The 24419-nt window shown below is 42.1% G+C and overlaps 1 protein-coding gene across 4 annotated transcripts; it reads left to right on the top strand.

The window, feature by feature from the left end:
• Positions 1 to 1429: 1429 nt before the first annotated feature.
• Positions 1430 to 24394, top strand: crocc (ciliary rootlet coiled-coil, rootletin). 4 transcript variants are annotated; one of them, XM_074692251.1, is made up of 38 exons: positions 1430 to 1715; positions 5566 to 5692; positions 5782 to 5924; positions 7107 to 7298; positions 7370 to 7453; positions 7530 to 7615; positions 7714 to 7879; positions 7971 to 8077; positions 8178 to 8405; positions 8503 to 8593; positions 9569 to 9655; positions 9731 to 9946; positions 10389 to 10588; positions 10678 to 10860; positions 11668 to 11812; positions 11888 to 12034; positions 12694 to 12924; positions 13018 to 13211; positions 13300 to 13427; positions 13689 to 13858; positions 13953 to 14132; positions 14335 to 14469; positions 14581 to 14724; positions 15164 to 15402; positions 15481 to 15640; positions 15755 to 15922; positions 16015 to 16084; positions 16202 to 16438; positions 16696 to 16853; positions 16950 to 17070; positions 17160 to 17323; positions 17767 to 17982; positions 19575 to 19799; positions 19881 to 20030; positions 20126 to 20326; positions 20718 to 20849; positions 22258 to 22431; positions 23482 to 24394. In XM_074692251.1, exons 1-38 carry the CDS (start codon positions 1620 to 1622, stop codon positions 23569 to 23571), a joined length of 5985 nt encoding a protein of 1994 aa, XP_074548352.1. In that variant the 5' UTR covers positions 1430 to 1619; the 3' UTR covers positions 23572 to 24394. The 4 variants fall into 4 exon arrangements, with proteins under 4 accessions (XP_074548352.1, XP_074548271.1, XP_074548433.1 ...); XM_074692170.1 differs by adding an exon at positions 4820 to 5235 and having other exon boundaries at positions 1430 to 1994; positions 16015 to 16438; XM_074692332.1 differs by having other exon boundaries at positions 1430 to 1665; positions 16015 to 16438.
• Positions 24395 to 24419: the final 25 nt, after the last annotated feature.

Genomic DNA, 24419 nt, shown 5'->3' with positions numbered 1-24419 from the left:
TTGAGATTGCAGAGTGGGTCAGCTGTACCGCTGCATCACAGTTGTGATGTTGTGTAAGTTAAAAATGTTAAATGCTCTTCTTAAATATAATGAGCAGTATTATAAAAAGAATGGTTCCTGTTTCCAACAGTAGCTTGACATGATGCTAAATCTGGAGCTCATTCAAGAAATACTGTCTGTGGCTTGAACCCTGTGTTACTGAACATGTCACATTTGATTCTTGAGTTTCTAAGACCTCTATCGTGCTGACATGATAAATTGTTTCCTTAAAAACCTGTTCGAAAAATAATTCAAAAATGTATTCTACCCCCTTGCGGATTACCATACTGCTACAGGTAGCCAAACTGTGTTTTGGCCCTTTCATTAAACAGTTGCTTTCATGAAATATACTTTTTTTTTTTTTTTTCGGAAAATGATTAATTTACAAGAAGTTCCAATAAGAATAACTTCTAAATTGTAACTTCTTTGAAAAAAAGAAATATATTTTCTGCATCAAAGCAAAGCATTTTTGCTACAATCTTTAGTAAAAAAAATAAAATAAAAGTCAACATAATTCAATTTGTTAAATGTGATACAAAGAAAATGGAAGCATAATGATGCAATTTTCGGGGGGATTTTATTTTTAAAAAAACATCTCACTTATCTCAGCTCATTGTAATGGGTCAGGCTTTCGAGGGAGAAGTTCTTCAAATGTCCCAATATTAAAATTTTAATTGAAGTGGCATTTAAGCTGTGGAAACAGAATTCTTTCTATTCCATCACATTTAAAGCCAAGCTATTTTCAAAGCAGTTCCAATCCAGGTGCATCTAATTTATTGACCTCAAAGTTCAAATGCTCAACTGTACTTGTTTATGTAGTAACCCAAAAGAGACAACGCAACCACAAAAGAGAAGGTGATTAAGATAGGTACCTGCTCTGACAGGGATAATTGCTGATTGGACAACCCTCTCTGTCTTTTAAACCAGAAGAAAAGGAAGGAAGTAGGTTTCATTTTTCTTAAAGACAGAGAAGTTTTATTTTTTTTCTCTTTGGTGTTTGAGTTTCCCTGTATTTTGTTGTGCTACAATGTTTTTTCTTTGTTTCAAACTTCGCCACTGTAAAAAAACAGATATTTTTAAAATGCTTAAAAAAAAAATCAAACTTCAAGATTTTTTACTTAGTTTATAAAGACAGAATGATAGAACGTCAGATTTTCAATTTTGACAGAAATAAGCTCAAATTTAAAGCTTACCTTTTCATAGGCATAAATGTAAGAATTCTGAGAGAAATACAATAAACTATTTTTCGCTTTATTACAAATATATAGAATTCTTTATGTGGGACTCTTGGTTTCTACGTAAAAAAAAAAAAAAAAAAAAAATACACCACAAGAATATTAACACCAAAGGCTCTTGTAGCACGACTGAAGTGTGCGCGGTCATCTTGGAGCAGATCACCATGTAAACAGCCCTCAGTCTGAAGCTGCTGCAGATGAACTGGAAGTCCCTCCCCGGAAAAAGCATGGAGGAGATTTCAGGGAAAGCACCTCTGCACGCAAGTAGCTGGTGCTATGTTTCCGCTAACTGCTGCTGAGGATGGTGCTTATCTCCGCGTCTGTGATCCTAAAACCTGCTGAGGAATGGAGGAATGGAGCAGGGCTAACTCTCATCAGTTAATGTGTCGAGGTGAGGCCACAAATCAGACAGGGAAGTACTGCGTCCTACAACAATACAAGGTAAACACCGAGATATTTAGCGTTTTATATCCTAGGCTCGGCTGTGTTTAACACCACGCGTTTGTGTGTGACAGTCTGTACTGCTTTTGTGAAACAAGCCAATATTATCGGATGCTGGACAGTTTATATACAACCATACAACCTCCTTCCTCCTCCTCCCCCTCTTCATTCTCCTCCCGCCTCCAACTCCAGACAGACTTTTGAAAAGTTGGGCGTGTCTTTTGGATGCTCTTTCACTAAAATCAGTTAAAAAATCAAGAGGATCTTTAGGATGTACACGTAAGTCGAAATTACTTTTTGCATGTCTATGGTTTTGTGTAAATTTGAGAAAGTATAAAGACTGCTGATGGGATATACCAAAAGTCAAAATTAAGTAGTTATTCCGAGGCTTCATCACGGGTTGTGAATATTAGAGGATGGATGGAAAGTTACATGTCTGAGGTGTCTTCCGTGTGCTTCAACAGTGTAAATGAGAGATCAACAGGTTAAAAATGTATTACATCAGATATTGAGTTCACATATATTGAAGCTGCAGTATTCAGACCAATGTGCCAGGAGGGGGCGCCACAGATTTTTGAAAATAAAAACATTCTGTTTTTGAATCTTGCAGATTCCCCTCCTTATCATTTTCTCCTGAATTCAAATGTCGTTTTTTTTTTCTTAATATGGATTGTAATCAGAGATGGCAAAAGTACCTTGATTCCTTGAGTTGAAGTAAAATACCAATGTGAAAAAAACAGCTTGATTAAAAGTATAAAGTTCTGATCCAAATGTCTACTCGAGTAAAAAGTAAAAAGTACAGACTCTGAAATGTACACAAAAGTACTTTAAAAAGTAATAGGTATTCCTTTTGCACGATTCACTGACTGGATAATTTAATAATTTAATAATTTAATAATTTAATAATTTAATAATTTATATGGAATCTTCTTTAAGCCATGTTATTGTTTGAACAAACACTACCTGCCTAGTGTCCTAATGTACTTGATGGACTGTTCTTGAACGCCAATACTCCCTGGAGTTTTGGTTTGCACGGGATGCAACGCATACTCCAGGAATTGTTTTTAGCACCAACAAACTCAAAAAGCTCTTTTCAAATAAGGCTTTGGGTGCTGCACCTGTGACTGTGTGGGACCCTCACTTTTGTCCATTTTGAGCAGCTGCTCAAACGTTAGTGGTGTAACGTGTGGGCGAAGGCAGACCTGCTCCGACACTGATGTTGCGACGCCAAAAGACAAAAAATATATAGACCCAGGCTTTATATATAAAGTAACAAGCCTTTTAGGGAAATGTAAGAAAAAGAAAGTACTTAAGCACAGTAATGAAGTATTTGTACTTCGTTACTTGCCATCTCTGATTGTAATCGGCTGGCTACCTTCATATTAGCTGTTTTTTTCGTATTACATCTTGACTGGGGGTCAAAGCTGGCTTCAGGTTAAAAACTTCATTGGTTCAAGTTTGTTATTGTTTTTTTTAACTCTTCAGGTTCCAGTAACAGGAAGAAACACTTGTTGCCTGAGTATTTAAGTAAAAGGGAAGTAAAACAATGATAAGGAGATAATGGCCATTCCATTACAGTGTCCAATACAATGTTTACACTCTGAACATAAATGATTCCACCTTTTGGCGTGTAAGAAGCAAACTGTCTCAACTCAAGATCAAAAAACCACACATTACTGTTTGAAAGAGTGGAATTTTATCAGTTCAGGACTCCACAGCTCTATTTTCAGTAAGGTGATGAGACTGGATGCATGCTTGCAAAAGAGGCACACAATGCTGTCCCTCATTCAAGACAAAGAAGTTCAACTTTGTCTTTCAGATACAAATCCACCCTTGGAGGCACAGTTGACATACACAGTGGGTCCAGCTCATTTAGGGGTGAGGGTTACTTGTTGTCAACTCACAGATCATCTCTGAGTGGCAACGCTTAAAGTGGCAGCATGTTTATGAGGCTTCTTTTTACTACAGGCTAGGTCAGTGCTACTCAAAGTGGGAAAGATATGTGTATATGCTTGTGGTCATATGTATATGATGTATTTCTTATCAGTCTTGCTGCTTAGTTCTCACTACAGTTTTCTGCTGTGCGGTTGTATTTTCTACTGTCCTTTTTTTTTTTTGATCCATACTTGTGTTTGTCCAAACTATTATATTTCAAATCATAAAGAAAAGTAGTTGTTCTTTTAAGATTAATTGACAGTGAGTATGTTGAGTTATTTGGGGGTCTCACATATGCAAACAGCAGGAATGTGTGTGTCAAGGCCTGAGTGGGGGGCTGGCATTAACACAGTGAGGCACTCAGTTACTATGACAATCCAAACAAGTAGTGCTGAGCAGACTGTTCCATAGACTATCTCAGACTGTAGCGTACAAAATGTAGGTTTTTATACCACAGAGAGGGGAGGCAGAAAATCAAAATCCTGAAGAGCAAGCTTGATTTCCATTCTTCAGACTCTTCATTGGCTTCATATTTTAGGACTAGAGGTTACTGCATGGCTTCAAAATTTCAAGTCAATGCTGAAGCAAACATGAAAATTACATTTTCTAATGCTAGGGTGACCAAAAGTTTAAATTAAATTAAAATTAATAGAACAAAAATTGAAATTAAATTTTCTCATGCTAGGGTGACCAAAAGTTAGGTTGAGTCCACTTGTCCAATATGGCAGCTGCAAGGCTTCAAAACAAATGGGGATAGTCTATAATTGCCTCAATTTAATGTATAACTGTCTTTTAACCAAATTTGACTAAGAACCAGGGTAGAGCTCCTTCTCAGTTTTCTTTCTGGGCCTGCTAGCTGATAACCCCTCAGCCCTGCAGGTGAAGCTAACGTTTGTTTTGGGGATAAGCGTAGGCCTACAAGCAGCTAAGAGTTTTGGTTTATTTGCTGGAGAACTGAATTGTTTTTGCTGTGTTTAACTAACAGACATACAAAATATGTAAAAGTAAGACTGTTTAAATGACCTAAACATTTATTCAACACCCAAATTTTATTTTCAAAACAGATGAATTCCGTCTTCACATGCTACATGAAAGTGATGTTGAAATGTTTTCCCCTATCTAAATGTAGGGGTGTATAACTTTTATTTCGGCTCCTCTTTGTTGTACAGTTGAATAGCAGTAGCTTAGAGGGGGTTTTCGAGTGAGAGCAGTGAGAGTGGAGTAGCGTAGGTGGACATGGAGGAGGAGGAGGCGGTGGAGGGGTGTGCATCTTAAACCTGCTAATCCTGCCGTCCTCAAATCTCTCCCTGCGTGCGCCGGAGGAGGAGGAGGCGACCGGACCGCTTCACTCCGCTCCCCTGCGACTGAACTTTGAGGACTGAAAAAGCAAGACTCGGGAAGCTCCGTCAGGTTGTTTGAGTGTGACTTTGAGTCCTCTTGGGAAAATACAACATTTCAGTGTCTGGAAGCGTCGCGTCTCATCGGAGTTAATCCAATTCACTGGAGGTTTTAAATATCTGCCGCCGTCGCGATGAGCGCAGAAAACTCAGACGCCGACTCCAACAAGCTGGAATCAGTGATACAGGTGAGGCACACCGGGCCGTGCTCCATCCGTGTGCTGAACATTTGAAACCTACCGTTTTGCGAAAAAAATACAAGTTTCTGGTTTGTGAGTTATTGTATGTGCACTTTTACAGCTTTGTTTTGGTGTAGTGTATTTTCATCCATTGTGACTGCTGCAACACCTGGAGCTGTGTTGCACATTTGAAACATTTCATCATAATAAATGTGTTAAAGCATGGGTGAAATCACGTGTTTTTGGACCCATACTCATTTTTTTGGCTGCCATTTTTCTTTTGTTCTCTCTTAAATACATTGAAGGTAATGCACCTGATGTCCGTGTTTTATTCCCCAGAGGCTGGAGGAGAGTGTTTTATCTGAGGAAAAGAGGTTGACCGTCAGGGGCCCCTCACCAGATGCACCCCCTACATGTCTACCAGCAAGAGTCCGAGAGATAGTCACAAAGAATCTCAACGACAGCAGTAAGTTCAATAAATTTGCTCTTTCTGTCATATCAAAATGAATGCATTAACCTATGTCTTCACCTCCATGGCATCCTTCCTCTGAGCAGCTGGAGCCATGTCCTCGGTCATGTCCATCCAGGAGGAGAACCGGGTGCTGCAGGGAGAGCTGGCGAGGCTGGAGGACCTGTTGGCACACAGCCGAGCGGACCGAGATGAGCTTGCCATCAAATACGGTGCAATTAGTGAGAGGGTAAGTAGGTAAAGGCACTGGGACAAGACCCAGCGACAGCTGATTGTGATGTGGGGTAAGAGGAAGAGTTAGTTTCAAATTGGATTCAATTAAAAGAGGGTGATTCTAAATAAGAGGCTGAATAACATCCAGGACCGTGGTTTCTTGACCTGTCAGTTACCTTGCAATGCGAAGCTGCAAAACTTCCAGAAACCTCAAGGTTAAACTTAAAGAGAAATGCTGTGTTTTCCCCATTTCAGTATTTTCTCTTTGTCTGAGATTTGTCGTCTCCCAGGTGATGGGGGTAGGAATGAACTGAAGTGGAATGTTGCCATGGCGTCTGTCACCCTGGGTGACTGTAAACAGGGGCTTCAGTAGTGACAAGAGGAGGTGTAGCGGTGGGTGGGCATCATGTTTTATTTTGGAGTGAAGATTATTTAAGAAAAACACTTAGGCCTGCATCCAAATTAAGAAACAAGTCAGATGGATGGTGCCCTGAAGATAAACAAATCTACTAATTTAAGTCAACAAATAATCAATAAAATGTCCTGGAGGGTATTAAACATGCATGCTGTGTGTCCTTGTGCTTTCTACAGTGTTATAGCAACCTGGATTGTGTTCTGTATAGAAAGTCTTAAGAAACTATTTAGCAAGCTGAAATAATTTAGTCGTCACAATGAGATGAGTGTGATCAAACACAGATCCTGAATACAACATCAAGAATTAACAGACATCTGTTGTAAGCACAAAACATACTTATCATGAGTGCTAGACATTTACAACATCTATACTATCTTGAGATTAAGAGTTTAAAACAGAGGGTCACAACTTATCAGCCTTTGTATGCAACCATGCCAATTGAGTATCAGTCAGTCAAGTCAAAAAGTCATTTTTAAAATGTATTTGGTTTTTAAGCCAACATAAACAAAATATCCTGATAGTGCTCTTTATGTTGAACTCTCGCATTTGGGCAAAAGTTCAAGTGGAAATTTTGCAAAATGAAATAGAAATCTGCCAACTCTTGACATAAGTTTCGAAGCTTAGAAATGGATGTTTAAGCTCAAACACCAAGGCGATTGTACTGTGCATGTCAGGATAATTTCACAGCATGGCGAAGCTTTGCTGACGTGCGGCCATCTGTGCAAGATGTTTCAGTTAAATTAAACCTCACCCCCTGCCTTTTACTTTTAATGAAACCCACAGCTGGAGCAGGCACTGCGTTTTGAAACAGGTGACGGAGACCATGATTCACCTGAGTCCCGTAGCCTGGCACAGCAGAACGTTGATTTACGGCGACGCTTGGACGAGGAGCAGGCGGCCTACAAGCGTAAACTCACAGCATACCAGGAGGGTCAACAGAGGCAGGCACAGCTTGTCCAGAAGTTACAGGCCAAGGTACAGCTGTCTTTTGCTTTTATGATGTCATCTGGCTGTTACATGTTTGTAAAAGTTTTCTGCTCCCTCAGGTGCTTCAATACAAAAAAAGGTGTGGGGATCTGGAGCAGATGCTGCAGGATAAGTCTTCAGAACTGGAGAAACACAGGCCAAGAGTAAGAGCTGCTGATTTTGATCTGCGTGGATATTAACCTTACACAAATAATAATTTTACTATAAAATCTTCTCCAGAGTGAAACATCAAACGGGAGCAATCAAGATGAAACGTGCAGCAACCTGGAGGATGCTTTAATCCGTTTGGAGGAAGAGCAACAGAGGTGACTGATGATTAAGAACAGGCACATATAGCTGGTGTGGTGTGTGCGATCACCAACTCAAATATTCTTGTGTTTCTTTCTCTCACTTGTGTCCTCAGAAGTAGCAGTCTCTCTGCTGTGAATGCCATGTTGAGGGAGCAGTTGGAGCAGGCCGGTTTGGCCAATGAGGCTCTCAGCCATGACATCCGCAGGCTCACTGCTGATTGGACCAAAGCCAGAGAGGAGCTGGAACAAAAGGAATCAGATTGGAGGCGAGAAGAGGAGGTAGTAAATGAATGTTTACAAATCAGGTAGACACGTTAAAAAGTAAAATGTGATGCTCAATCACTTCATTTTGTATTTGCCTCTTTCTCAGTCCTTCCACAGTTATTTTAGCAGAGAGCACAGCCGGCTGCTGACGCTGTGGCGACAGGTGGTTGGGTTTCGGAGGCATATCTGTGAACTAAAGACTGCCACTGAAAGGTCTGTTCAGTTGTGCTTTGGAGCATTTGTGATTCATGAGCTGTGATATGAATCTCATGTTTGATAGTGTCTGATACGTCGATCTCCTTTTGATCTACAGGGACTTGTCAGATATGCGTAATGAACTGTCCCGGGCGTCACACACTGCTCAGGTGTCATGTGCGGATGTGGCGGCCTCACTGAGCAGCTGGGAGGGTGGAGCAACTTTGGCTCTGGAGAGGGAGAAAGCTCTGCGGGTTCAGCTAGAGGAGCAGCTGAGAGACCGAGTGTCAGAGATGATGAGTTTCCAGACCAGGACCGACTCAGAGAGAAGTGAGCTGAACGTCAGGTCGGCAACTGTGATTCACTAGATTTGGTTTTTTATTATTAACAAAGTAACATCTTTCTGATGGCTTTTTAATAACTTTTTTATGGTCTACTTTCAGGTTGTCAGATTCAGTTCGGGAGGGGGAAAGACTAAAGGGCAAGATTGAAGAGAGAGACCAAGAAATTATGGTGCTGATGAGGAAGCTGGAGGTGATTTTCTATTTAATGTGATGATTAAAAACACAATTAACATTTTCATTTGTTTTCCCTTTATATGTTGTCCATCCTGTTGTGTATATACTCTATTGTCACCCTAGCCAAGGAGGTTGTGTTTTTGGAAGAGATTGTGTGTGAACAACATACCTCAAAAAGTAAGAAACGGATCTTGATGAAATTTTCAGGAAATGTTTAAAATAGATAAGGAAGATAAGGAACAAGTGATTAAATTATTTTGGAGGTGATCCAGATCACCAGCTGGATCCAGGATTTTCCCAAAGGATTCTTTACCATTGTGGGATAGGGCCATTTTCGCTATATGTGTATATAACCCCACGGTAAATGGTCGTATTATCTTGCAAAACAATACAAGAAAAGGTCAGGATAATTTCTGACAGATGTAAAAGTGTGATCTGGATCCTGGCAATATTCTGGATACTAAGATCTGGAGTATGAAATATGTACTGGGTCATCATAATTTTCAACACTGTCAGGTAACAAATTATTGTACATTATCTTTCTGCTGAAAGGGAGTATAACATTAAAGTAGGACTAAAGTGTTGCGTGACAATCACAGTATGCTTGGCTGAGGTCTGCGCTCTCTGAGTGCCTTTTTAATTTCAAATTTAAATTAGTCTGCCATGAAAAGTAGTTGTTTAAGAATACACTATTTACTTCTGTTCATTACCTTTAGTTGAAATTGCAGTGTTTACCTGTTGAAGAAAACTTCTTTACTCTGTTAGGAAAAAAAACTCGTAATTTCAAGGATGGAGCCAAAGACAGAGCAGAATACTCAGAAATATAAGAAGATAGAAAATGCTGTGATGTTTTTTGTTGTTTTCATTACGCTTTTTTCCACAAAACACAGACAAAAAAATTAAAGACCCATATTTAGCTATTTCATTGTTTGGGATGTTTTTTTCTCTTTACCTGAAGATTGAGATTCTTTTTTTGCCTCTTGTCTTCCAGGAGCAGAAAGGCAATAATGAGTCTGACATGCATGTACTCAGGGCTCATACTGAGACACTGTGTGACACTCTGCGGGACATTGCTCAGGTAAAGCTGCCTAAATATGCCCTCAAGTTGACCTCTTTTTAGACATGTGTGCCTCACTCTAATTGTCCCCTCCAGACTGTTTGCTCAGATGGAGATTCATCATCAGAGGCGGACCAGGACAACTCCGGTTCGGCTCTACTGTCATTGATCCGCGGCCCCGCCTCTTGCCGCTCCCCCTCTCCTCGCAGGTCCAGCTCCCCAACTCGACCCTCTTCCTCCCTGGCTCCTATATCTGAAGCGGTGCTGTCTGCCCTGCGCTCTGCAGTCGCAAACAAGACGGTCCAGCTGCAGGTGACACATCATCTTTTATGCTCTCTGAAGGAAGAGAAGCTAACACACGGTTCATGCAGTCACTCTCCACTGTGAACAATGTTTGCAAGCAGTTAAACTGTGCTGTTTTTTCAAGACATTTATCAGTGAAGCTGGAAATTTCTGGAAAACATGCCAGTTTATGTGGAAGAGGCGTGCAAATCAGATATTCAAGCTTACACCCCTTGAAAAATAAAAGAGAGAAAAGGAAATGATACATGAGCTAAAGAGAAACATAATATTAGTCATTGTGCTCTATGCCCTGACTTTGTTCTAACCTGTGCAGGGTTAGGAGTTACATAGACATCTTGAAATGTCTCTAACATATTCATACATGCATAGTGATGAAATATTTCCTAAAATTTTGTTTTTTAGGAAATATTTATTTTGACTTGTTTTGATGTGACGCCACTTATGATTGCAGGACATTCGTAGCCGTCTGCTCTCCAACCAGTCTTCAGTGCAACAGTTGCGTAAGCAGCTTTCAGAGACTGAATCTACCAGAAAAGACGCAGAACAGCGAAACCAAGCTCTGCAGAGGGAAAGGGACGCAGCTCAGAGGGAGAGGGAGACCATACAGAGAGAGAAGGAACGCCTGAAGCTGGAGAGAGACACACTGGCCAGGTTCACACACCGATTTATCTACTTTTACACGCTGGTTCAAATCTCTGAATGCTTTTATGTATGTAGTTAAAAGATTTTTATCATTTCAGTGAAAAGGCAAGCTTGGAGAAGGGTGCGCAGGCTGCTCAGAGCAGCTGTCGGGCCCTTCAGATGGACTGTGAGAAGCTTCAGCTGACCGTGGCGTTCACACAGCGAGAGCGAGATCACGAGAGGGAGGAGAAGGAAGCAGCCATTCAGGAGAGAGACCGGGCCAAGGCAGAGACTCATAGGATGTAAGTAATCTAATTGATGGTGATTAAGTGAACGTGATGTGGATGATAATCCTCACAGTCTTTGTGCAGCAGACACTCAGTGCACATGACCTCCTTAACTGACATGACCCCAGACACCGGTGAACGGATCGCACATAAACCTGTTATCCAAAGCACTGTAGAAGAGATGACACCCTCACACAATGACAATTTTATACCATGGCTCAGACAGACAGCTGACCAGGTTTTGGCAAAGATGACAAATTGAGGCTTTTGTGGACTTCTTTGGACTCTGAGGTTATCATTTTTTAATTTTATGTTTTATTCAGTACAAAAATTATACATGTTTTCAGCAAGGAGAAGAAAAAAAAGAACAAAACAAAGGGGCAGAACAAAAAAAAATCATGCAGACATTTGCTAAACTAAATCAGCAAAAGTCCCATTGATAAAAGGACAAGAAGGCTGGAGCAAGCAAAAAAAAAGTACACAGGTATAGGTCCAAAGAGTAGCTAAGTTAAAATGATAAATTTTAAATAAACATAAATGAGTGGAGAATTAAAAAGGTTAATAATTGATTTCATATTATATCATTTAAACTTAATGAGTTACTGAGGAAGTAAAAGAAGAAAACAGAGATTACACAATTAGCAGCACTGCTTGTATGTGCTTATAAACTCAATAGGTTTAATGGCATTAACGTTAGCTCCATTATACCTCATTAAGACACTGCAAGGTCCCACACAGCAGTAATTCTAACTAGAAGGTGAATAACACGCTCATTAGTTGCCATTACTTCATAATTATTTACCCACATTTGTTGTTTTACAGACAGAAGCAGTGGGATCAGAGTGAGAGCCGAGCCTCAGCTCAGCGTGGAGAGCTGTCTGCAGTGAAAGAGACTCACCAGCAGGGGGAGGTGGAGAGGCAGCTGCTGGAGACAGAGAAAGCCCAACTCTCTGAAGCTCTATCCCGAGTAAGAAAACCACCTCGTAACCTTTTCCTGAAGTGTTTTTATCAGAATTTTATACAATTATAACTTTCCTTGCAGGCTGAAAGCAGTAACGCAGAGCTCTCCCTGTTGCTGAACAAGCTGCACTCTGAGGATGCAGCGCTCAGGGACTCTTTGGCTAAGATGGGGAGCTTGAATGAAGGCCTGGTCCAAGACAAAGCAGATCTGAACACCTACATCCACCAGGTAAAGGGTTAAAATCAGCAAATTAGCACAACTGTCCTCTTCAACAGCACTCCACATCTCAAATGCTTTCACCTCGTTTGAGCTGCAAAACTCAGTGAATACCTACTTTAATGCTATACAGCCAAACAACATTTAGATATTACAGTTTTTAATAAAATATGAGACAATGTGTTTTTTAAAGGAACACAAATAGATGTGTATACAACAGTGTTTTAATTTGGAAAGAAGCAGCAGACGAGCTGGTGATGATGATTTTCTTTCAGTGTTTTGTTCCTGTTTGTTTTCAGTTGGTGTGATCACTGCCAACAGTCTGACCAGTGAATAAAAACATTAGTGTCCATGAATCGGCATCATCATGAGTGCAGCGTCCAGATGGACATTATGTTTTACTTTACTCAAGTTGTGCACAATTGAAGTCATAATGGAAACACCAGCAAGGCACAATTATACTTAATCGAAACTTCAGAAAAATCACTTTTATTTTGTGAGAAGGTGTAATGGAAATGCAGCTATAGATATTCATAAGAAGACCAACATCACAGTATGACATAATAATATGTCATTATATGTCACAAAATGTAAGCAAATATGTCATTTATCCTAATAAAATGCATGAAGGTCTTATTACTTTGGATTTTTAACTCTTTAAAATGTCCAAGTTGGAGGAGGAGAAGGCCCTTCTGCAAATCCAAAGACGAGAAGCAGAGCAGGAGAAGTTGACCATCAGGGACGAGCTGGTTCGTTTGGAGCAGGAACGTCTGGAGCTGGACTCAACCCGCATCTCATTGCACAACACACTGCAGGACTCTGAGCAGAGCAGGACTGGGATGGAGGAAGAGCTGCTGAGTCTTAGGGCCGACAGAATGAAGATGCAGGAGCAAGTCACACAGGTACATGACGGGCTCTGTGAGGTCATCATGTTTTTTCTATTTTGACTTCAGTTTTTTTTTCACTAAGGCTGTTCTCTTTGCTTCTATTGACAGCTTTGTGCCGAGGTGTCTGCTCTGGGATCAGAGTTGAATGTTGCCCGGGGAGAGGGCCAGCGGAGCGAGGTGGCCTTGGAGGAAGCTGGCCGCAGTCGTGCAGAACTGGCTCGAGACAAAGCAGCGCTGGTGGTCCAGCTGACGGCGTCAGAAAGAGAGAACACTGCCCTGTCAGAGGAGCTCGCAGCCTTTAGGTATGTAGTGTGCCTTCTCAGCGAAACTTACCTTTTTCCATGAGTGTGTGTGTGTGTGTGTGTATAAGTTGTGTTTGTGCTCCTGCAGGTCAGAGAGGGAGTCCTTGGAGACCAGCTTGTTTGAGGTGCAGCAGCAGCTCATTCAGGTGGAGTCTCGCAGAGAGCAGCTGGAGATAGAAAACCAGAATCTGAGAGTCCGCTGTGAAACTTCAGCAGGTGATAAAAAAAAAAAAAACATACACTTTAAGTAATCATCAATAAAATGTGAGGTTAAAAAAAGAAGTTTGTAAAGAAAAACATAAAAGTAAAGTAGGAAGAGCAGGATTTGTAGAGAGGATGTTGAAAAAGCAGAGCGAAGAAACATCTGCAGACTCAATTGAAGATCATCATGGCAAAGATATTAACTTGACAGAATAAGGACCTAAAGTCTGATCAATGTTTCTCTCGTGTTGATGTTTTCCTGGATGGGATTTCCAGCTGAACTGCGGCGAGTTCGTTCAGATGAGGAGAGTCTCTTGGCCCAGGGTGAGAGGGAGAAACAGGCTCTGGCTCAGAGTCTAAATGCTGCACAGCTGGAGGCCCAGCAGGCTGTACGCAAGGCCATCTCCGAACATCAGGAGGAGGTTGAGAGGCTGGTCTCAGAAAAGGTAGACGCAGTGGTTCAGAGTCCGTTACAGCTGATTCTCTTTTCTCAGTGAAGTCTCTTGACACTGTGCTGTAAGCTGCTCCGTCTCTTCACAGGATGCCTTGCAGCGCAGTCTGCTGATGGAGCATGAGGCAACTCTGAAGAAGCTCAGGCAGGAGGCGGAGGACCAGCTTCACAGAGCGGAGAGAGAAAGAGAGGACCTGCAGGATGAACTACGGAGCCTCCAGCATGACAGAGATCAGAGTCTTCTGCAGGCTGAGACCGAAAAGCAACAGGTCAAGATTCTGGGGAAGGTTTTGTTAAATAGAAACTTATTTTGTTTTAGAAAATGGCCCAATGCTTATTTATTTTGATTTTACCAAAGGATGATAAACTGTAAATTATCAGACCTAAGAAAAAACAAGAAGTGTGGCTCAGCTCTGATTATCTCTTGTTGGATCTGACTCTTTATAACCCAGACTTCTCCTCTCCTCACAGGCCCTCTCTCTGAGGGAGGCAGAGAAAGCAGTGTTGAGTGACAGAGTGTCGTCTCTGCAGGCTGAACTATCAGCTGCAGTCCTGGAGGCTGAACGGACGTTAAGAGAAGCAGCACATTGCAAAGAGCAGGAGCAGGTGATGGCACCCTCTGTCTGACTTCTTCTTCTTCTGATTCTCCTCTAATGCATCATAGATAGGTTGATTTTAAGGCTGATTATACAGATGGATTTATTTTCTCTTCTTTAGATCCAAGTCGATTCTCTAACCAGCGAGTTACAGGAGCTCCGCTCTCAGCTGGAGGATGCAGCTTCTGTACATGAGCGTGAACTTCAGACTTCTCAGCAGAGCTGTGTTGATCTTCAGTCACGAGCTGATGTCGCTCTAAAAGAGGTAAATAATGATGAGCTCATCAGAGAGCATTAATCACTACTGAGACTGCACTTGTTTGAAAAAGTATGTCCAGAATTACCTCAGCATATATGTAGTAAAGTCATATACTCATCTGTTGTTACTCTGAACACACATTTCATTTGAATTGTTTGAGGTACAAAAACTGAAAATACTGAAAGTGTCAGAGATTAAGATTTATGAACAATCCTTGTGTCTTTGAAAAAAAGGATTCATGCTTAAAAGAAACAAATGAGTTCCTAGTTCTGCACATTTATTACTGGCCCCAAAATAACATGACCCTCCCACCTTGTGAAAAAATATGTTGAAACGATCTTTAAACCAGCAAATTGAAAGCAGACATTGCTTGTGGGTGAGTATTTACAATGTTTGTGTTCTGTTTGTTTGCATGACCTTGTACCACCCTCGTTTGGCCCTGAAGCTGGACCAATGCAGAGCTTCTCTCTCTGCTAATGAGGAAATTCGAGACCAACTTAAGCGAGATGCGCTGGACATGGAAAGACGTCTGAACCAAGGTCAGGAGGCAGCAGAGAAGTTCAGGAGAGAAGGGGTGGACCTGAGACGCAGCTTGGGTGACATCACCAAAGAGAGAGATGCTTTCAACCAATCAAACAGCCAGCTGAGAGACAGTCTGCGAAGTGCAGAGTCAGAGAGAATCAGGTAAACATCTCAACAAATGGGAAGAAATCTGTTCATTAAGTTTTGTTGTGTGTTTTCACGGCCCGCGTGTGTTTTCAGTTTGAAACGACACTGTGAGGAGAAGGAGCAGAGGCTGGTTGTGTTGGAGGAAAATTTCTCGTCTGCACAGAAGGAGACAATGGAGCTGCGAAGCTGCTTGAGGGAAGTCGAGAGGTCAAGACTTGAGGCTCGACGTGAACTCCAGGAACTCCGCAGACAGGTCAGTCCTCCACACTTCTGTGCTGTTTGGAAAGAAAGTAATTTTGTTTTTGGTCCAGACTTCACATTTAGTATTTGCTCCGTGGTGACTGTGTTTGGTGTTTCCTGGCTGCAGCTGAAGGTTCTGGATGGAGAGAAGGATCAGAAAGAGCTGGAAGCTGCAGAACTGCTGGCTCGCCTGACTCTGGAGGAGCAGAAGGAGGAGGAGAGAGGGAAAGATTTAATCAATCTCAAACAAAAGTTAAACGAGGCTGAAACAGCTCGAGAATCCCTCAAGAGAGAGGTAAGCTTGAATAACAGTGTCTAAAAATGAAAAAACTCATCTGATTTTACTTGTACTCTGTCACTGCATCACAATTTTTAACTCTTCTCTAGCTCTCCATGGCAGTGAAGCGGCTTGAGGAGTCTGAGTTGGGCTGGCGTTGCTGTGAAAAAGAACTGAGCGCTCAGCTGCAGGAGGCGCGCGGCTGTGAGAAGAAGCTGCAGGATGAGGCTAAGAATCTGGCCCTGCGCACTCAGGCGGCTCAGGACTCAGTGGCTCAGTCCAGCCTGCAGCTGAGCGAGGCTCAGGGCCGCCTGGCTGCTACGGAGGCTGAGCTCACCCGGTCTGAAGCCGGGAGGAGGGACCTGGAGTTTCGCCTTGGCAGCATTCAGTCTGCGCTGACGCGAACGCTGGGCATCGGAGCAGGGGGGAGAGGAGCCCGGGGGAGGAGCCCTGGAGGGAGCACTGCATCACCATTCACTGTTTCACGCCACCAGAGCATCTCACCTCTACGCAACTCACTGTCACCCCCAAAAGGTGAGGAAGAAATACTCAGCCACAAAGAAGTAGAGAGTTAAATGCATCTTGATGACCTTCAAAACTACAAGGATAAGAATTAAACCAAAGATCTTTACTTCACAATGTTAAAAGCAACATTTTGTTCTTTGTATAAGCTTACAAAAATATATTGCAGGTGAAACAATTGCGCACTGCTCTAAACAATAGCTGAGTTGAGCTAAACCTTTATCAACCACCTTTTTTCTTTCTCATGGCATCACTCCTTCTCTCTCCAGAGTTAAGAGTGAGCACCCCTGACATCACTCTGGGCTCAGTGTCTCCTGAGAGAGGAGACACACCGCTGCCTCTCCCCCAGCCAGAGCTGGACCCTGACACACTGCGCAATGACCTGAGGGACTTCCTGCAGGAGCTGCGTGAGGCGCAGAGGGATCGGGTAAAGACAAAGACAACACAAAGTGGATATTTGTTGTAGTTCAGGGGTCTGTTGTGTGCACACCGCTGAAGTCTTTTCTTATTGCTGATTATGAAGGATGATGCTCGACGGCAGCTGGGGGGCTTGCAGAGGGAGCTTGAGGAGCTGTCAGAGGATCAAGACTCTGCTCAGAGTCGCCTGGCTCAGCTTCAAAACGCCTTACTGGAAAACCAAGAAGGTATGTTATTTAAGTGAAGTTTCTGTGTAGTGTCAGATACACTTAAGTATTTGAAGCATAATTTTTTTTTCTCATGGTTGTGACTGTAGGGAAGCGTGGGCTGGACGAGCGTCTGAACACCACCCTGATTCTGCTCCAGCAGCAGGAGGAGGCGGTGAGGAGAGGAGACAGAGAGAGGAGAACTCTCACGGACAGGGTGAAGGATTTAGAGCGGGCGCTGCAGACCGCTGAGATGGATAAAAAACACACACAGGTATACACACACACACAGAGTTTTTTCTCATACATACTGACACACAGCCTGTGTTTGTGTTGTGACTTTCACAGCAGTGATCAGCGATCTGCCATGATCACCATATGGCAGCACACAATGACGGAGCATTATCTGGAGTCATGAGCTGTCACAGGATGTAATAACAACAGATGCCAAACACTGAGTGTTAAGGGTCCTGCGGTGTCTCATGTCAGCTCTCCATATGTCACTTTTATTGTGTATATAATTCACCTTATGGGCAACAATAGAGGCACTGCTGTGGTTTAATAAATAAAAATCTGGGTCTTGTTGGAGCTGTGTCACCGGTGTTGGACTGCATGCCTCTGCAGCAATCTCAAATGTAGAGTTTTTCTTCACAAAAACAAAAATTTCTGCTCTCTAAACTTTTAAACATGATTTTTTTTGTTCCTCCGTCTCTGCAGGAGCAGTTAAATAAACAACGTGCTGCAGAGATGCGTCTGGAGGCGGAGAGGAAGCGTCTGCGGGAGGCACTGGAGGCAGCTGAAGCCCGGGCCACCAGGGTGGAGCTGGGAAGGCGCAGCCTGGAGGGGGAGCTGCAGAGGCTCAAACTGAGTCTTGGAGACAGGGAGGCTGAGAGCCAGACCTCCCAGGAGCGCCATGACTCTCTGCTGAAAAAGGTACGGCAGGAAACACAGTAATGCTCCTGATCAAAATCTCAAGACCAGTTGAAAAACTGCAAATTTTTACATTTTGCTCTGTTGGATGGTAAAAAAGGTACTCCGTTAAATTTCAAAATGCACAAAGAAGAAATGTGAGTGAGAGGGAAAAATGAGTAAGGAATTTACTGCAGACAAAAATTTAACCTAAACAGGCTTTTCATCAGCAGATCAAAAGTTACAAAAGGTGAAAACCCTGAAAACCCCGAAAACAGAAATAAAAATTTAAAAAAGGACTCAGTAATGAGTAGCTCCACCGTTCTTGTTGATTACATGATTTTCAGCATACTTGATGCAAGTGTTGCCAGGACACTAGTAGGAATGGGTACGTTTCACATTTGATGTGATACAGTAGTGATGCCTGGTACCTGGCAATTGGTACTGGTACTCAAAGTTACTCTTTTCTGTACTTTTTTGTGTTTATGTCATTTCAAATATCATTTTTTTGTGATGAAATAAACATTTTTTTAACATATTTATTCTTCAATATATTACCCTGCAATGCTGTGTTTATGTCCAGCATGGAAAATCATACTCTTCCACTTCCTCACAGTCACAAAGATGCATTTAGGTACCGGAACATGGTGCCTTTTGGTTTTACATGTACCCAATACTTCTGACAGAATTTGGTAGGTACCTATAAAAGTACCTCATTCAGTACCCGTCTCTAGACGCTAGTGGGAATGTTGCTCCAAGTGTTGAAGCTGGCTTCATTGAGAGCATACACTGTCTCAACTGGTGTCCATTTTTGTGAACTTTCCTCGCCATCCATCCCCAAATGCTCTCAATGTGGTTTAGATCAACACGCAGGATGGTCCAAGAGAGTGAGGTCATGCCATTGGAAGACGCATTATGAACTGCAGTGTTGTCCTGTTGAAAAACCCACTTAAAAACTTTTTAAGATCCAACAGTGTAAAATGTAAATTTGTGCAGTTTTTCAGCCAGTCTTAACATTGTGATCAGGTGTGTATCATATGTTTATATCAGGAAGAGCTTAAGCAACACTTTTTATTTAAATGAAGAACATTTTAGTAAATGAGGTGATTTTATTTGTCACTAACTGACCTGCATGTTAGTTGCATTAGTTAGTTTAATTGTAGCATTTTTAAGGGATCTTATGCATTAAAATATGATTACTTTGTATGTAATGAATACATACCAGTCTTAAAATTGTGGCTGTACAACTTAGGGCAAATAAAGCTATTTTACTGGACGATAGTGCCAGAGTTCATGGCAGTTTATCCAGTTCTTGGTCACAGACTTAAAAAAACAGCAGTAAAACATTGAGATGGTACAGAAGAGAAGTTAAGGATCCAGTAATACATGGATGCCTGGAAGGAGACAGAAACTATGAAAATCAACTCATTTTGAGACTGGTTATGCTCACACAAGGCGAGGTAAAGGTCTACAGTGGTCTTTTGTAAAGGAATTATATGACCTGATGTATTTCGCAGACAAAAACACAAACCTTCCAGGAAATGAAGAACATACCTTTTTCTCTTTATTGGTCTGCTGATTGGATTACACATTAATTTGATTTGGATTAACTGCAGGTGGCAGAAGGAGACGCTCGTGTGTCTCTGCTGCAGAGAGAGGTGGAGAGGCTAAGTCAGGCTCTGCTCAAAGCTCAGGAAGGGGAAAATTCCCTCAAAGAGAAGACGACTTCCCTGAAGAAGAGCCTCCAGGAAGCATCGGCTTCTCACAGCTGCACCCAGAGTCGTCTGGCTGCTCTGCAGAAGACACTGAGTGTGGCTGAACAGGACAAGCGGCTTCTACAGGTGAGTGGCACAGAGGGACAAAAACTGTGGCGGCTGTTTTTAGAACGGACAATGATGTGGTTTTTACTCTTTGCCTGAAAGGAAAAAAGTGAAGAGGCTCGGTCTTCTGCTACGGAGGGGAGGAGGAACATCACCTCTCTCACTGAGCAGGTGGAGAGACTGCAGAGTGAGCTGAGCCAGAGTGAGCTGAGAAGAGAAGAGCTAGAGACTGAGCTACACAATTGTCAGGAGGTGAGAGGGGTCAGCATCTCTGCTGGTTTACATGTGACATATTTAAAAAGTCTCTACAGTCACATCACTGTTTCTCTCTGCCTTCCTGCTGTCAGGCCCTGCGTCAGCGCTCGGCAAGTCTCACAGAGGCTCAGCGCAGTGCTCAGTCTGCTCAGACGGAGCGGACTGCTGTGGAGGAGCGACTGCGTGGGCTGCAACGAGCTGTTGCCATGCTGGAGGCGGAGAAGAAAGATGCAGAAAGACAGGCAGTGAGACTGGAAAAGGACAAGAATGCACTGAGGAATACACTGGATAAGGTCAGCACTGTGTCCCGTGCACTTTAATGTGAAACTTGGATGGTCCAGTCGTTTTCTCACAAAGAGACGTTTGTGAATCTGAAGTTCATGAGCTGTGTGGATATTTTTCTGGCAAAACTTTGACAAATGAGAATAATCCACTTTCCATATCTGAGCTTGTACTCCCCCGTTTTCATAGTGTTCAACATGCTGCATGTAGGAAACATTTTGAAGGGTTTCATGTTCTCATCAACACAAAAAAAACCTGTTAGTTTGTTGAAATCACCCGAAGCTCACAATCTACTTAAACAAACTCCTTGAATGTCCGTCACACTGTGCTTCAATATCATCACCAGGTTTTCACATTTGACTTTCCTGGTAGTCATCTTTCCATTGTGACATCTGTCTTTAGGTTGAACGACAGAAGCTGAAGACTGAAGAGGGCAGCATGAGGCTGTCTGCAGAAAAAAGCCGCCTGGATCGCTCCCTGAACACCACCGAGCAGGAGCTGCAGGAAGCACAGCAACAGATACTGATGCTGCAGGTGAGAAGCAGCAGCTGATCCAACTTCATCCAGACTTTCATCAGGAAACAAAGAACCTTTTAAATATGTTTTTCAAGCCAAAGAAAAAGATAGAGCCCCTAGAAGCTGATGACACTATCAGAAGAATGAATGCTGAAAACACAAAATTCGTTTTTTAAGCTGCCTCACACCTTAGCTGGAAAGTCCATCCTGTTAGACTGGCTTTTTCATGTAGCCAGTAAAAGGTGAAATAGTTACTCCTCTGTAACACCTTCAGTATATAGTATGTGATCATGGGCTGCATTAAAGTGATGCTGTGGACTCAGATCATGAGGGAAATCTGTAGTTTTGGATTCTAAAGCGCTGAAATTATTTTCTAGTTACAGCTGTGTATGTTCAACCTTGAGTAATTTTGGGTTTTGTTAGACAGAGAGTGTGACTCAGATACAAGCCCCCGACATTTTCTTCAGCTTGTTGCACCTTAGTGTTGAATTTAAAGTAATGCATTTCAAGACTTGGTTTTTGTGCATGAAAAAACCCTGAAATCAGCATTCAGATGTTTCTCTGCCACAGTTCATCACTCAACATTCATGTGACAGCCCCTCTCTGAAATCTCACCATCGATGACACCGTAAGGCCAAAAACTTAACCAAAAACCATTTGCATAACTTTGGGGAAACTTAATCCTCATCATCCGTATTTTTGTATAAACCACAGAAATGCAGTAAACATCAACACACAAAATTACGGTGAGTTTTATGAGAATTCTGAAGGAGTCATTAAGGTTGTTTATTTCAGACATTTCTGACCTCCCACTGCTCAGCTATACTCACTACAAAAAAACATCTCTGAGCTCAAGAAGAGTTCATCTACTAAAGCAGTAACTCTGACCACTCTAACTTTAGTTACCACGTCTCAACAATGTGCACAATGTGTGGACTGACCCAGAAAAGGGGAACCTATTGGCATGCTGGTGGTTTCTCCTCCAAGGGCCATCAACCATTTGTCAGAGGGCCTTCTCCAGACCTATAAAAACCACAGCTGTTAGCCGTGTCATTAATGTAAACAACAACAGCTTTGTGATCTTAACTTGTCTGTAAATGTTGTAATGACGACCATTTGGTTGGATGTTTGTCAGTGTGGAATGTGAAAAACCTTTTTTTTTTTTTGTATATGTCAGTTAAAGCTTTGATTTTTGTTAATGTTTTAGATCTGAGACAACAGTTCATCATAACAGCTCAACTGTTTATCAATAGATACTCTGATATTCTGAGGATGAGCTCAAAACTGTCTTCATTCAGAGAACCACGAGGCCTCCAACAGAGCTGTTCAGTCTTCAGCAGTCTGCTTCCGACAAATCTTTAACTTTTGGGCTGACTTCCCAAACATGCCTCATTTGCGTGTGTGTGTGTTTGTGTGTGTTGAGCAGACTCAGCTGGCTGACATGGAGCAGTCCCACAGTCTTTGTGAGAGTTTGGTGAAGCAGCGCGATGAGGCCCAGCGGGAGTCAGAGAGACTGAGGAGCAGCTACAGGGACATGGAGCGAACACTGGGCACCAGAGAGCGTGCTCACCGACATAGGGTCAAAGGCCTGGAGGAACAGGTATATACAGAGGGTTGTGAAGGTTCAGCAAAAGTTTTTCCTTTGGTTAACAGTGTATTTTTTAATGTTTGCTACAATAAATAAGCTTGTTTGAGTTGCATGTGAAGATTTTTAAATATTTAAAACTGCAGAGAAATCAAGTAGAGATTTCAAGGAGATATCTTTACCATATAAAAATAATACAAAAGTCTGCATCCATAAAGCTCCTCAAGGAGTTTTCAGCTGGCTACTAAAGAGACCGAAACTGATGTCTTTATATGACAAGGCAAAGCAAAAGAAGCCATCAAACACAAGTTTGATTAGTTTTATTTAATTTCAATGCCTGAAAATGCCTGGCAGGGATTCGGAAATAATCTGCCTAAGCAACTTTTTTTGATAATGTGTGATGTAACTGCTGTTAAAAATTTCTGTCAGGAACACTGTCTGAATGCACAGGACAAGATCATCAAAAAGGGCAAATGTACCAGTTTTTCCACAGGGCGGCACCAAAGTAGACACAAAACCAAATTTTCCTATATGCTTTTTAAAGTCAAATAGACACTGATTTTTTTCAATGTGGATTGATTTAGTGAGCTATATATATTTGCTCTACCATATTCAGTAAGTTAAATTAAGTTGGACTATCATCAGAAGAATAGATTATTTACACCAGTTAACTTAAGTTTTGGGGAATGGCCCAGTTCATGAAGCTCCCTGCCCTTCCACACGCCCATGTGAAATACCAAAGCTTAACGTGGGGAGAGTACATCTGCACTCTCTTTGATCTGCTGCATACATGATAAGCCAAAGAACGGAGAGCAACAGCAAAGACAACCCCCTCCTCCCTCCCCCAGGTAAAGAACAGAGCAGGCACCAACAACAACACATCTGACGGAAGTAAAAGACACAAACAAAAGGAGAAGCTGGGTTGAAAAAAGTAGTGGGAAAGCTAAAGCAGATTAATTTGGATGCTCATTTTGCTATTTACCCATTTGATGCATGGATTTAAACACCTAATCAAATTATTGAACTATCAAACTCTGCTTTGGTTTCCTCCATGTATGAGTGCAGGTGTCCACGCTGAAGGAGCAGCTGCAACAAGAGATAAAACGGAGGCAACCTTCTCTTCCGTCCACGTTGCTGTCAACAGGAAACAACTGAGAAGCAAGTTGCAACTAGGAGCACCAGCACTAAATGCACGTCTTATCCAGGGAAAACCTCTTATTGTGAATGTCTGAAAGCAATATTTACTAATAGAAACATTCCTAACCATCCATACTCATAACTCTGCTGTGTCAGATGTGGTTTACTGTTTTGAAATGGACCCCACAGTTATCCTAAAGGCATTTAATTGATGTTTTGTAAAATTAAGAAATTCTCACCCGGTACCTTAGAGTCAAGGCAGAAAAGCTGGATGATGTGATTCAGCAGCTGTACTTAGCTGCCTGTTGATTACTGGCAGCCAGCTGCACTTGATCCTTGCCCAACATCTCCTCAGACTTTCTGCTCGCACTCAAGAACAAACCCAAACTAGCTTGCTAAAAGTCCTGTACCTTAGTGCGAGGACCCTAATAACCACGGGATTTCCCATGAAGACAGAACCTGGACACAGGCAGGAACAAAAACCTGCTGATAGTGTAGTTTGGCTTTAATTTGTCTGAACCTTGTTCTAACTTTTGATGACACTAGAAGAGGAAAGAAGGTCTTCTCTGTCTGTTGGTGCTAGCAAACACTAGACTGAGTACAATGAAGGAGCTGCACTGTTTTTTGTGGCATACAAGCACTGAAGTGTAATGGTATGCATATACATTTTAGTATGTCTTTTGATAGTTGTTATTCCTAGGCATGTATATACTTTATATTTGTGATACAAACTGACAGACTGACAATTAATAACAGCAAGATGACTTGTATGGACAAAACACATGGAAGCCACATGTTTGCAGAAGATTAAACTCCCTGTGTGCACCATAACTTATGTCCTTCATGGATACCTTTCACCACACTGA

This window comes from Halichoeres trimaculatus, unplaced genomic scaffold (genome assembly GCF_033239565.1).
Source record: "Halichoeres trimaculatus isolate MK-OKI-2021-1 unplaced genomic scaffold, fHalTri1.1 fHalTri1_scaffold_1, whole genome shotgun sequence".
Lineage (NCBI taxonomy): Eukaryota > Metazoa > Chordata > Actinopteri > Labriformes > Labridae > Halichoeres > Halichoeres trimaculatus.
This window is presented reverse-complemented; position numbering and strand designations above follow the sequence as displayed.

What these genes read in the sequence shown, in the direction of transcription:
- crocc (XM_074692089.1), top strand. Translation starts at nt 1,620, where the DNA reads ATGGAGGAATGGAGCAGGGCTAACTCTCATCAGTTAATGTGTCGAGGT. An exon ending in GAGAATCCCTCAAGAGAGAG is followed by an intron (nt 15,923 to 16,014) that starts GTAAGCTTGAAT and finishes ACTCTTCTCTAG; the next exon opens with CTCTCCATGGCAGTGAAGCG. An exon ending in TCAAAGGCCTGGAGGAACAG is followed by an intron (nt 22,432 to 23,481) that starts GTATATACAGAG and finishes GTATGAGTGCAG; the next exon opens with GTGTCCACGCTGAAGGAGCA.